This window comes from Sus scrofa, chromosome 2 (genome assembly GCF_054392235.1).
Source record: "Sus scrofa isolate SSC_HxYL_T2T_F1_AM1 chromosome 2, Sscrofa_HxYL_maternal_Yorkshire_Landrace_v2.0, whole genome shotgun sequence".
Lineage (NCBI taxonomy): Eukaryota > Metazoa > Chordata > Mammalia > Artiodactyla > Suidae > Sus > Sus scrofa.
The window spans coordinates 136031632-136045240 of NC_139384.1; the positions used below are offsets into that span (position 1 = coordinate 136031632).

At 36.8% G+C, this 13609-nt stretch overlaps 1 protein-coding gene and 1 long non-coding RNA gene across 7 annotated transcripts in view; one reads left to right on the top strand and one right to left on the bottom strand.

Moving 5' to 3' along the window:
- LOC102160311 (uncharacterized) overlaps positions 1 to 6651 on the bottom strand; it is a 462347-nt gene extending 455696 nt beyond the window's left edge. For 4 of the 5 annotated variants that reach the window (XR_014838661.1, XR_014838660.1, XR_014838662.1 and 1 more), the window contains exons 1-2: positions 6608 to 6651; positions 5879 to 6021 (exon numbers count right to left, since the gene is read on the bottom strand). This is a non-coding gene — a long non-coding RNA (uncharacterized LOC102160311). Of the gene's footprint in view, positions 1 to 5878; positions 6022 to 6316 lie in introns of all 5 variants that reach the window. The other variant, XR_014838658.1, reaches the window with a different exon arrangement.
- Positions 6652 to 6688: 37 nt separating this feature from the next.
- SRFBP1 (serum response factor binding protein 1) overlaps positions 6689 to 13609 on the top strand; it is a 66897-nt gene continuing 59976 nt past the window's right edge. The window contains 1 exon segment of one of the 2 annotated variants that reach the window (NM_001434932.1): positions 6689 to 6862. In NM_001434932.1, coding sequence (NP_001421861.1) covers positions 6827 to 6862 — 36 coding nt within the window. In that variant the 5' untranslated portion in view covers positions 6689 to 6826. 2 annotated transcript variants of the gene reach the window in all.

Genomic DNA, 13609 nt, shown 5'->3' on the forward strand with positions numbered 1-13609 from the left:
GTCACTTGAGTTTTATTTTGCTCCTTTTATGGTGCCATATTTCCCTGATTTTTTGTGACCCTAGTAGACTTGCATTGTCATCAGCACATTTGAAGAGACAGTCACCTCTAATAGACTTTACAGAATGGCTTCAGTAGGGAAAGCCATCCACCAGTTAGCCTCTGGAGAGATCCTGGGTAAGTCAAGGGGCAGAGTCCACAGGCAAGATGACTGGTGAGGTCTGTGGGTGGGTCACCTGGCAGGGTCCACAGAAGAGCAGGCCCATTGCTGGGGTCTGCAAACAAGCAAGTCTGATGCTAAGGTCCATACCCATAACTTCCTAACAGTCACAATAAAATTAGAACACATGTGGGGGAAACGCTTTAAAGGCAAAAAACAACATGATCAAAGCAATATAAATTGAAAAGGCAAATGATAAACTCCATTGAAAATTTCTGCCAATTAAAAAAAAAAAAAGCTAGAAAAACTACAGAAAACTACCTGAACTTTATCAAACTATTCACCATAAAAAACACCAAATGCCATTTCAAGTAGTAAACTGCTAAAGCCCATTCTCACTAAAATCAGTAACAATCTAGAAGTACTAGCAAATGTAATAATATGATACAACAAATAATTAGTATGAATACTGAAAACAGAGGTAATTCTCTTTTTGATCACATGACTACATACCTAGAAAATGGCAGTCTGTCAAAAACCAACCATCAAATCACTTGGGCAAATAACTGCATGACAAATATAACAAAAACAAGTTCATAGCTTTGATCTATACTGGCACTGCCAGCTAATATAGGAAGAAATGAGAGAACACATACCATTCACAATTGCAACAAAAACTATGAGAATATATTTTAAATTTTGTTTTTAAAGTTTACACTAGCACATGGTACAAAATTTAAAAGATACCAAAAGGTATATGGCAGAAAGACTTTATACATGTTTCCCCAGAACCAAGACATTGTACAATCAAGTAAATGTGATATCCTATCTTTATTCTGGAAGTTTTATAGTTTTATGTTTTAAATTTAGATGTGTAATCCATTAAGTTGTTTCTGTATTTGGTGTAAGATGTGGGTCAAAGTTAATGTTTTTATATGAATATCCAATAGTTTTGGCACAATTTTTGAAAAGACTACTTTTCCTCTACTGAAATATCTTTACAACTTTGTTGAAAATTAATTGTACATATATGTGTGTGTGTGTGTGTGTGTGTGTCTATTTCTCAATTCTATTCTGAATGCTAAAAATCCATTAGTTTAGTTATAATCTAGAAATACATGATTACAGTTTTTGAAAGTGCAAAATGATAGGACTGGCAGTCATCAGACATGTTAGAATACGATTACCTTTGACGTAATTTCATTTTTTAGAGAAAGTGAATGTTATAGACTGAACTATGTCCCTCTAAAATCCACATATTGAAGCTCTAATCCCCTATGTAGGTGTTTTTAGATAAAGCCTTTAGGAAGTCAGTTAAGGTGAAATGGGTTCCTAAGGCTGGAGCCTTAATACAGTATGATTAGTATCTTTATAAGAAGAGAAAGAGATATCAGAGAAGTCTCTCACTGGGTATGAACATTGGGAAGGCCATGTGAGGACAAAACAAAAAGGCTGCCTCTGCAAGAGAACTCTCAGGAGAAACCACCGTGATAGACAGCACCATCATCTTGGATGTGTAGCCTACAGAACTGTAATAAATTTCTGTTGTTTAAGGCACCCCATCTGTGGTATTTTGTTGTAGCCTGAATAGACAAATACAGTAGGATTTGAGAAAGTCTTAAGAAACCTGAATTTAGAAAACTTAAGTCCCATTGTACATGTCTGTGAATCCTTGTTTCCACTAAGTGGTACATAAAGAGGCCTCACACTAATTGATTTTAATGATAATAGTTTGGTTGTTTCATACATCTAATAGCACTTAACTAAAGCAGGTCAGTCTTTAAAGAATAAAAGGACAAGTGTTGCTTTCTAGAGAAAGTTGCAGCCTGATTAATACAAATACATTATTATTGATTTTAAAAAGTGTACAGTTTAGTGAGAGAGTTATTAGAATCACCTCTGTAAAGAACTAAAATGATGTTTCAGATTGTAGCGTCAAAGACAGAGATGGACTAATAGAGAAATGATACATGAGGAACAATGTAAAACTACTAGTCACTTTAAAAATGAACATATAAGTTTGCTGAGAGCTTATAATGTAAAAAATAGACTGCACATTAGAAATTTCAAATTGAAGTAGACTACTGTAAACAATATAAGAATGAACCACTGATAAGAAAAATTAACTTCTACTTGGGGGTTTAAAAATTATTTTTAAAAAGGATGAACAGAATGTGAACCCATCTTCCCAGACACCTACAGTCAATTAATCTTCTACAGAGGAGGCAAGCATATAAAATGGGAAAAAGATATTCTTTTCAGCATGTGGTGCTGGCAAAACTCGACAGCTGCATGTAAATCAATGAAACTGGAACAAATCTTCACACCATGCAGAAAATAAACTCAAAATGGCTTAGACTTAAACATAAGACACCATAAAACTCCTAGAACATAGGCAAAACATTCTCTGACATTAACTGTGCAAATGTTTTCTTAGATCAGTCTTCCAAGGCAATAGGAAATAAAAACAAAAATAATCCAATAGGACCTAACTAAACTTATAAGATTTGCAAAGCAAAGGAAATCATAAAGAAAACAAAAAGACAACCTTCAAAATGAGAGAAAACAGCTGCAAATGATGCAGCTGACAAGGGCTTAATCTCCAAAATATACAAACAAGTCATACAACTCAACCACAAAAAAGCAAATGACCCAATGAAAAAATGGGGACAAGACTTAAATAGATATTTCTCCAACGAAGACATACAGATGGCCAGCAGGCACATGAAAATGCTCAATTTCACTAATTATTGGAGAAATGAAAATCAAAACTACAATGAAGTACTACCTTGCACTGGTCAGAATGACTATCATTAATGAGTCTACAAATAACAAATGTTGGAGAGGGTATGGAGAAAAGGGTACCCTCCTTCACTGCTGGTGGGAGTGTAAATTGGTACAACCACTATGGAAAACAGTATGGAGATTCCTCAGAAAACCAAATATTCAACTACCATTCAATTCATCAATCCCACTCCTTAATCTGGACAAAATTACAATTCAAAAAGATACATGCACTCGTATGTTCCTAACAACACTATTTGTAATAGCCAAGTCATGGAAGCAGTCTAAATGTCCATCTACAGATGAATGGATTAAGAAGAACTGGTACATGTACACAATGAAACACTACTCGGCAATAAAAAGAATAAAGTAATGCTGTTCAAAACAACATGGATAAAACTAGAGATTCTCATACCAAGTGAGGTAGGTCAGAAGGCAAAAGACAAGCACCATATGATATCATTTATATGTGGAATCTAAAATATGGCACAAATGAACCTATCTACAGAACAGAAACAGATTCACAGACATGGCGAATAGATTTGTGGTTGTCAAGAGGGAAAATGAGGCAGTGGGATGGACTAGGAGTTTAGGTTTGATAGCTACAAAATATCAAATTTAGAATTAAAAAACAATGAGATCCTGCTGTATAGCACAGGGAATCACTTGTGGTAGAACAGGAGGGAAAATAATATGAGATAAAGAATATATATATATAGATAGATAGATAGATAGATAGATAGATAGATAGATAGATAGATATAGGAGTTGCCATCATGGCTCAGTGGTTAACAAATCTGACTAGGAACCATGAGGTTGTGGGTTCAATCCCTGGCCTTGCTCAGTGGGTTAAGGATCCGGCATTGCCCTGAGCTGTGGTGTAGGTCACAGACGTGGCTTGGATCTGGCATTGCTGTGGCTCTGGCATAGGCCAGTGGCTACAGCTCCGATTAGACCCCTAGCCTGGGAATCTCCATATGCTGCCAGTGCACCCATAGAAAAGACAAAAAAAAAAAAAAAAAGAATGTAAGTATATGTGTATACACACACACACACAACTGGGTCACTTTACTGTACAGCAGAAACTGACAGAACACTGTAAATTAACTATACTTTAAAAAAGTTTTAAAGATATTAACATTACCAAATACATTGCTTTTCAAATGTTAAAATAACCTTGCATTCTTGAAATAAATGCAACATTGTAATTCCCTCCCTCTACCATTTTATATCTTACTAGAATCAGTTAGCTAATACACTGTACAAACATATTTGTACCTATGATTTTTGAAGAGGTTTTCCTATAAAATTCTTTTCTTGAAGTGACTTTCAGTGATTACTGTCAAAGTTATGTTAGTATTATGAATCCAAGAAGTCTCATCTTCCGTTCAAAAAATGATTGTATAAAATATACTTAATTTCTTCTAAAATATTTCTTTGAATTAATTGGTAATGTCTTCTGTCTGAAGTTTTGTTTAAAAGTATAAATTCAATTATTTGATAGATGTAGCACTATTCAGAATTTCCATTTTTTTCTTAAGCCAATCATTCTAAGTTGTTTCCATGAATTTATTCATTTCACTTAAATTGTCATATTTTGGACAAAAAAATCCTACAGAACAGAAACAGACTCACAGACATGGAGAACAGACTTGCGGTTGCCATGGGGTAGTAGGAGGGAGTGGGCTGTATTGGGAGTTTGGGGTTAGTAGATGCAAAATATAACATTTAGAATGGACAAGCAACGAAGTCCTACTGTATAGCACAGGGAATTATACCCAGTCTCTTGAGATAGGACATGATGGAATATGAGAAAAAGAATATATATATGTATGACTGAGTCACTCTGCTGTAGAGCAGAAATTGGCACAACAACATAAATCAACTATACTTTAATAAAAAATTAAAAAACAAAAAGAATGTGAACAGGTCTTGAAAAGGTACACTTAAGAAAGTAGAGAGGAGCATCAAAAGCAGAGAGAGTGTAGGCTAAGTAAAGGTAGAAAACAAACGCTGAGCTTGCAGCGGTTGCAGTGGCTACAGAAACCAGATGTCATAGAGCAAGAAGAGTGGTCAAGAGAAAATACTACAGAGCCTTTAAAAGCTACAGACGAACTTCATTTTAAGAATACATTTTTGGAAGCATTATGGAATCATACTAACATTTTTCTTCCAGATTAAAAGACATATTTTCCTTAAAGCTCTTTTAGCTTTAAAACATCCTTTCCTATGTATTTACATATGAATGCTATTACCCACTTGGGGTGATGAGCTCCTATACTCCAGGAGCTCAGTTATAATGAAGGGAAACAGCTGAAAAAGGACACAATTACAATTCGGTGTAAGATTTATAAATGGCAACACTACCTTAATGCAACATTAGTCAGACAGGAAGTCAGGTGTTAATCCGACGGTGCCCACATTATACCTTAAACTAAAATAACACAAACCCAAACATAAGACTGAATTACTGTAAATTGAGTACAGACTCATGAGCCAAGAGCAAAAGCTCTGAGTAGGACAGTCTTCTTTGATAGAGGCTCAGAAGCGGACCTAGCTTAAATTTTCTTTCTCCACAGTCGTGAAATTCTTAATAAGTTTATCCATGAATCTGAGTTCTGTAAGTGAAATCCAGTGGGACAATGGAATATTTGTCAAAAGCTTAGTCTCAGGTCAAGTGTGGCTTTTCCTGCCACATACTCCCACTTAGGTTCTCTGGATTCCACTTCCCTTTCTCTGCCCAGCAACTGCTACCACCTTGGTGCAGTACAGGAACCCTTCCCTGAGTCCTGGAGCAGGGGTCCCAGGCACCTGTGAGGATCTGCAGTAGCCCCATAGCATCCCTTTTCTTGAGGGAGCACCACATTAACTACCAAATAAAAAGCACAATACAGGTCAAAAGACACCATGGAAAAAAGAAGAAACTTTTTCCTACTTTATGAACGTCGGGGGTCCTGCATTTTCTTTTCTCACTGGGCCCCAGAAATTATGTAACCGGCCTTGGAATCCTGTGTCAGTGGTCGGCTCAGCTGGGCAACTCTGGGCAAGACACTTGGCTTCTTAAGTCAGTTTCCACATCTGTAAAATAACAGTTCCTATCTCATTGGATTTCTTGACTATTTTGGAGATTGATGCTAAGTTTGTCCCAGCATTTGATCCATTTTAACGCTCAATATTACTGGGCGTTAACTATTAATACGCTACCTACTTCAGATCCACTCCCTCAAGTTTTCTCTACACCCAGGCTAATGTAATACTTTTAAACAGCCATTTTCACAGGCAGTGGCAAATGTTCATCCTGGTTTTGCTCTACACGTTCATTATCTAAATTTACCTAAATTATCTAAACGTTATTATCTAATAATCTCCTTACAGTGTGCAGAAAGAAATGTCTACGCCTGAGCTATAAAGTAAGACTGAAACATTGCTAAATCTAAATCTTCACAAACGCTAGACAAAACTTCGGAGCTAAATTGGTCGTTCAAGTGATCCTTTCAAAAAACGTTCATTCTCACAGGGACACAAAAAACAAGGTCTTTACAAAGCTGCGCCCAGTCTACAAACGAATGTAATAAAGCCAGTATCTTGAAAAACTTCTAAACAAGGTAATAGCTTGCGAAATGCCCCCTCCGCCACCCGCCCCTGCGGGGGTTTCCGCAAGAACCCGCAAATCAGGCGCGGAGCTCTCGGCGCAGGAAGTTGTTCTCCGTCACTTCCTTTCTTCCCCTCCGCGTCTGCGTACCTTCTGCGCGTGCGTCGGCTCGAGTGAAAGGTGGATGAATTTTGAGCCAATGAGGCCGCCGTTGAGGGGGTTAGCGACGCAGCCGCGTTCGAGTGGATACAGTTCACGTGCGGGCAGCTCGAGCCTCCTCTCAGAGCTACTATGGTTGAGCCGGGGACTTTGAACCTCAATAACGAGGTGAGCACCGTGGTCTGGGAACCTGTGGGGCTGACCTTTAGGGCTCTCTTTTTGAAAGGCCTGGGGCGAGGCGGGGAGTCCCTGGCGAATTTTGCAGAACTTGTAGCATGTCAGCTGTAACTCCTCTCATGGTATCTAGGTGACCGAAGCGTCTCTGGCCCTCATTCCCCGTGAATTTTTATCTGTGGGACTTTGGGAAGATCATTTAATCTATATTCAGTGTCTTATCTGTCAAACGAAGCTCCTGACAGAACCTCCCTCACAAGGCTCTGGTGAGAATTAAATTAACTGGAATGTATAAAGTGTTTGCAAAGTGCCTGGTAACAAGCTCCGAGACATATGACCTGCCTTTTGTTGACTGCAAAAAAATGAAAGGGAGAGATTGAGACCTTATGCCTAGAAATTGCTGATCTTGAACGAGACCGTACGGTTTATAAGGATGTACGCTCGCTCAGTACTTCTTTTTGCAGGTACTGTCACATTTCTCTGCTCCCAATCACAGCAAAACTTTAATACTTACTGTCCTCAAATTTATTTCTCTCTGAAATCCAGTCTGATCAGACATTTGTCCTCATCATCTCCACGTTTCGTCATGTCTCATTTCCAGTTTCTGCTTCTATTCTAGGAAGTCATCAGAGATTTAAGGTAACCTGGAAAAGCAAGGATTAAATGAGGACCTCACAGCTGTAGCAAAGGAAGTTCTCGTCCTTTTTATTCATTACATATATGTGTCTGCTATGAGCAAGACACTACATATTACACAGTTGTGGAAGACAGACGGTTTTTAAGAAACCTATACTCAGGTAGGGAAGGGAAAACACCATCCACCAGTGATATAGAATAATGCCCAGAAAGAAAAACAAAGTTATTTAGGCAAAAAAAGAAGAAGTTTCCAAAGAAGGCAAAATGAAATGAGTTATGTTTATTCTTGGCCTTTAAGGATCTTACACAGTATTGAATCCAGTGGTTCAAATAGAGGGAAGAAGGCGTTTCTAGCCAGAGGAAACAGTATAAACAGGAAGGGATGGTAGTAGAAAGTGTTTTGGGTAATATGAGTAGAAAACTCTACACTGATGAGAACTTGTGGAGTGAAGTAGGAAATAAAGCTGAAATATATTACTGCTTTACTGCTGCATTAAGAAGCCTGGATTTCACTTGGCAGTAAAGAACAGGATGTATTAAAGAGGGGTACTCTGAAGGCATTCTCTTTACATTGATAAATATACATTAAGCTCTTTCTAGTTCCAGAAAACATTGCTGGTCTTTTTTCCGGTAGATCGCCTGTGAGATATAAAAGACCTTAATTGGAGTGTTGTCCTTGGAAATTTCCTGGAAATACTAGTGAGCTTCCTGTTTAATTCTGAAATTACACTGAGAAGAGTGTACCCTTTACCCTACTCTTCATTTAGGGCTCTCACTTTTTCCACTTAGCTAGTTTCCAGGCCTCTTCATAACAGTTAAAATTATTAATTCAGTTCATTCTGGGGTAAGTGTGTGTTCTTTATACAACCAAGGTGTTTTCTACTCTGAAAACATTTGCTTACCTGTTTCTTTTTTGTGTTTGTCTATCACCTGCAGCATATATGCTCTATAAGTGTTTGCTGGATGATTAAATAAACTTATCAGGTTAGGAAGTTTATACATCCCACGCTTAAGTAAATCATATATGTTCTAATCTGAAGAAGGGGAAAAAAGACAGAAAAAAAGTGGCAATAATGAAAGAATGGTGTAATAATTTAAAATTAATGGGAGATGGGAGTTCCCGTTGTGGCTTAGCAGGATACGAACCCAAATTAGTATCCATGAGGATGTGGGTTCTATCCCTCGCCTGGCTCAGTGGGTTAAGGATCCAATGTTGCCGTGAGCTATGGAGCAGTCCAAAGACCCAACTCAGATCCCCCGTAACTGTGGCTGTGGTGTAGGCCAGCAGCTGCAGCTCCAATTTGATTTGACCCTTAGCCTGGGAACTTCCATATTGAAAAACAAAGGGGAAAAAAGGGACAAACACTTAGAAAAAATAGAGCAAATATGACAGACAAATTGCTAATGTTATTACTGTAAAATATCTCACAGAAATTAAGAAAAATCACTTCATAGGAAATTGATAAGAGAAATGAATTAACTTATTTAAGAAAGAAATATATCTGAAAAAGAGTTCAAATTAACTTTTATTTTAGATACCTTTCCATTATTTTTCCATCTCACCGCTGTCCTAGTCTAAATTTTATTCCTCAGCAGAACTGCTATCCTGGCCTCCTGCCTACTCTGATGAGCTGGAGTGCTCTCTTCAAAACACATCTCATGCCCTTGCTTAGAACTGCCTCCTGTTGCTTTTGGTGAAGACCAATCTAAACAAGGCGTATCTCTCCACTTGATGTTATACCATTCCCCTCACCCCTTCAGGCTCTGTACTTGGCTGCTCTGGCATTCCTCCACTATCTAGCATGGCATTCTACAGATACTTTGGGTGTACTGTTCCTGTTACCCACCAAATTTTCTTTCTCATTAGTCCATGTCATACTTCTATGTTGCTTTATCAGGGACACTGCTCTTGACTTTCATTTACTCCTTGTGTAAACTTTTGTAGCACTATTTACATCTCCATTTTAGCATTTGTAAGAGTTGTTTAATCTGTTATGTAAATGTGAGAGAGATTGCTTATGCCCTCAATAGGACTATAAATTTTTGCTCACCATCATATCCTCATTACTTATCTGTTGAGTAATTTGAGACATCATTTTCATGATCCCTAATAACTTAAATTAGTTTTCCTTAACTGAGATTCAGGAATGTATTTCAGGAACCCTATAACTGTCTGAAATTATGTGTAATTTGTTGTATGTCTATGTCCGGAGAGAGAGGGAAAGTTCCATAGATTTTATCACATTTGCAAAAATTTGTAAATCTCTAATATTAAAGATGTTGGTACTTATATCTTTATTTAATTGGAATCCTTTTTCTATAATTTTTAATTATAGCCTTTTCTTTTAAAAAGTCATATTGCCTCCTAGTTTACAGTATATTTAACTTCTCAAAATGACTTTTATGAAAATAAAAGCCTGATTGCAGGCACAACTATTATGTTAACTTTCAATGTCTTAAACCCTAATTCTTTTTTTTTTAAAGAATTTTCTAAGGATAAAAGCTGACATTTACAGAACACTTCCGGACTCAAGGTTTTGTGTTTTTTTTGTTGTTGTTGTTTTGTTGTTGTTGTTGTTTGCCATTTCTTGGGCTGCTTCCGTGGCATATGGAGGTTCCCAGGCTAGGGGTCTAATCGGAGCTGTAGCCACCAGCCTGTGCCAGAGCCACAGCAGCGCAGGATCCGAGCCGCATCTGCAGTCTACACCACAGCTCATGGCAACGCCAGATCCTTAACCCACTGAGCAAGGCCAGGGATTGAACCCACAACCTCATGGTTCCTAGTCAGATTCGTTAACCACTGAGCCACGAGGGGAACTCCTCAAAATTCTTAAATACATATATTTCTCTTAAGTATTGTAAGATTTCTACCTTTACTTGTGTGTGTGTGTTTCTTTTTTAGGGCCACAGCTGCAGCATATTGAAGTTCCCAGGCTAGGGGTCGAATCAGAGCTACATCTGCAACCTACACCACAGCTCACAGCAACACTGGATCCTTAACCCACTGAGTGAGGCCAGGGATCAACCCATGTGCTCAGGGATACTGGTCAGATACATTACTGCTAAGCTAGGACAGAAACTCCCTACCTTTACATTTTTAAAAAGAAAGTGTCACTTTTTACTTCATCTTATGATCATTTCTTGCATATTTTATATTTACCAGTACTCATATGGACTTTGAAGAGGGCGTACTTAACTGACTTATTATATAGCAACTTCCCTAATCTTTAACATGGTATTTTATGTATATAGGTAATAATATGTATATACTTGCCAGTCAGATCAAAATATGGATGGTCCAACTTGAGTTACCTAATATTCAAATGAGCCAGGAGTTGGGGGCGGGGAATATGCTAATGTAGACTTTTTTCTTTCTTTTCCATTAGAACTAGACAAGGAGTGTACAATTGAAAACAACAGTGCCTTAGCATTTAGTGAGTAAAGAATTTGCAAACTATAGCTGAGTTTCCTCCAGTCATTTGTTTCTTTAGACTGCAGTGATGTGTAAATTCAGAATTAGAAAGTGAAACATTCTGACCTGGTACTTTGTAAGGCCAAGAGCTCCTATATGAAACTAACATTATTTTATTCTTGATAGCAAATTATTAAGAAGCCCATCAGAAAACTGTTTTCCATGTCTCATAAGATAGTAAAGGTAGAAACTAAAATGCCAGAGAACAAAATGATATACTTTTACATATTGTAAAAGATTAGAATGTCAAACACTATGTTTGTATGTGCTTTTCAGATTGTAAATCTATTTCATAATTAAATATGTGGTACTTTTTAATAATTCTTTACTGAAATAGCAAATCACTTCCCATCCATAAGAAAACTATTTTCTGATGATTGTTAAACTATTCTGGGAAGTTTTGCTAGGTGGCAGCATATGCACAGTAATGATTATATTATAATTAATCACCAAACACTTTAGAATTTATAAAGTGTTGCTCATCAGAGGTAAAAAGTATAAGTCAACAATAAGTTATCCAAATGGCCAAATTAGAAGTCCTCTGCATAAGGCCATAATTAATATGGTTAACTATAAAATAGTTCAAATATAAGGAAAACTATGTAACAAATGTCTTTATAATCTGTTTTGTGTATACCATATAACAGTATTTTGCCATATTGTAATGCTTAATTCCATCTGCCTTAGAACTAGTTATTATTTCAGTGTGTTTTCTCATTATGTTTTTAATAATTTTAGTAACATAAATACCCATATTCATACCACTGAATATTATTGTGTTGTATATTTTTAAACTTTGCATAGGTGGTATCATACTGTACGAATACAGTATACTATACAGTATCATTCTAAAAAAATATTTTTTTCACTTAACATTTTAGGGTTTATCCATAATACATGGAGATTTGCACTGATTAAAACATTGCTTATGCTTTACTTATTTACAATATTTTATCTCTTAGGTAACATTTTGTAAAAGTGCTGATTGATTAGTCTTGTGCATAGCTTTTTGCTATAGCTGGAGGTGTGTCTTCTGGACAGATTCCTAGAAGTAAGATTTTTGTTAGACATTGCCAGAATTTCCTCCAGAAGGAGTATACCAATTTACCTTCCTCCGAGCAATGTATGAGAGTGCCTGTTTCCTCACAGCCTCAGGAACAGAATGTGTTGTCATATTGTTTTGTATTTGCCAATCTGATAGTAAGTAATGAAGAAGCAGAAGTTTTAATGTATTCTAAGGAACAGAGATATACTCAAATTTTTCTTAGCACTGCAGGCTTTTCTAGAGCTACTTGCGCTTAGAATAATTGTTTTCTAATAACTACAGGGTTTTTTTTTTATAGATTAATTCAAATACCTAGCAAAGTTAGTACAATACCAAAAAATGGTTGTATAGTTGACTGACCAGACAATAGCTATTAGTCATTTCAAAGTAACATTTGCTTTTGTTTGTGAATCATAGTTTGCTCTCAGCTTTGTAGATTGAAAACTTGCTATCATTGTCATCCCAAATATTGTCTCAGAAAAAGTATTCTTTCAAAGCAAATTCATATCAACCACAACCATAAACTTCAACCATAAACCATATACAAAAACCAACTCATAAACTTATAAGAAAATATATAAATGAGAAAACTAGTTTAAGAAATATAGCTAATGTAGATAATAATGCTTACATTGTAACATGCAGTTTGTTTCCTGTCTACTGATCTGCATCAGCTGCTTGAAATGTGGAACCACAAAAAGAGTTTGTTGTATGATTCAATGTTGAGCATTGAATACATCTATCCCCATAATTGAGTTATTCCAGTACATGTTGGATTTCCCAGGCCTCTGAGATGGGAAAACTTTCTCTGGAATCTTCTTGAGTCAGACACTGCCAGCTTTTGCTTTTTGTGGTTCCCTTTTCCTTTGTTTATATTGACTCATGCCTGTATGCTTAACGTGGTCTTTCCCAAGCAAGGATATTAGCTTTTCATTTAATTAACTTATTATTATATTTTTGTACTATCTACCCAAGAATTGGGCCAGGTTACATCACCGTGTAAAGATTTCACCAGGTTAACTGAGGGCATCTCTGTGCCTAGGTTCTAGGTAACACCTCGGTTTCAGCGCATGTGTTCTGTGTGTGTGTGTGTGTGTGTGTCTTAACTCATTTTTCCTGTGTTCTTATCTAAATGCATTCTTTTGCTGCTTGGAAGTGCTCAGCTTGGACTTATCAGTCTTGGTAATAACATACAGATTTTTGTCCTCCAGTTTCTGATTTTAAATTTTTCCCTTCCACTGCTCTCTCATTTTGTTTCTTCTCTGTCAGCGTATTTCGTTTTTATTATTATGCCTATTTCCTCCTTGTTTGCTTTATTTCTCTTTCCTTCTTTTCCTCCCAAGCAATATTACATCTTTTCACATTTCTAATGATGACGGTTCTCTTTGCTTTCAGTTGAAGAATTCACCAAAGCATATTGCCCTTAAGTAGTACATTGGCCTTCTGACAATATGGGGTATTTTAGGCCTGTTTGTTGACTTCTGGGTTATCTGTCAACCAGCTTCATAGTTCCTGGGTGACAAATGAATTGGCAACCTTTAAGTCCAAACTAAAATGCTATTAGTAGGTGTCCGTCAGTTTTGCAAAA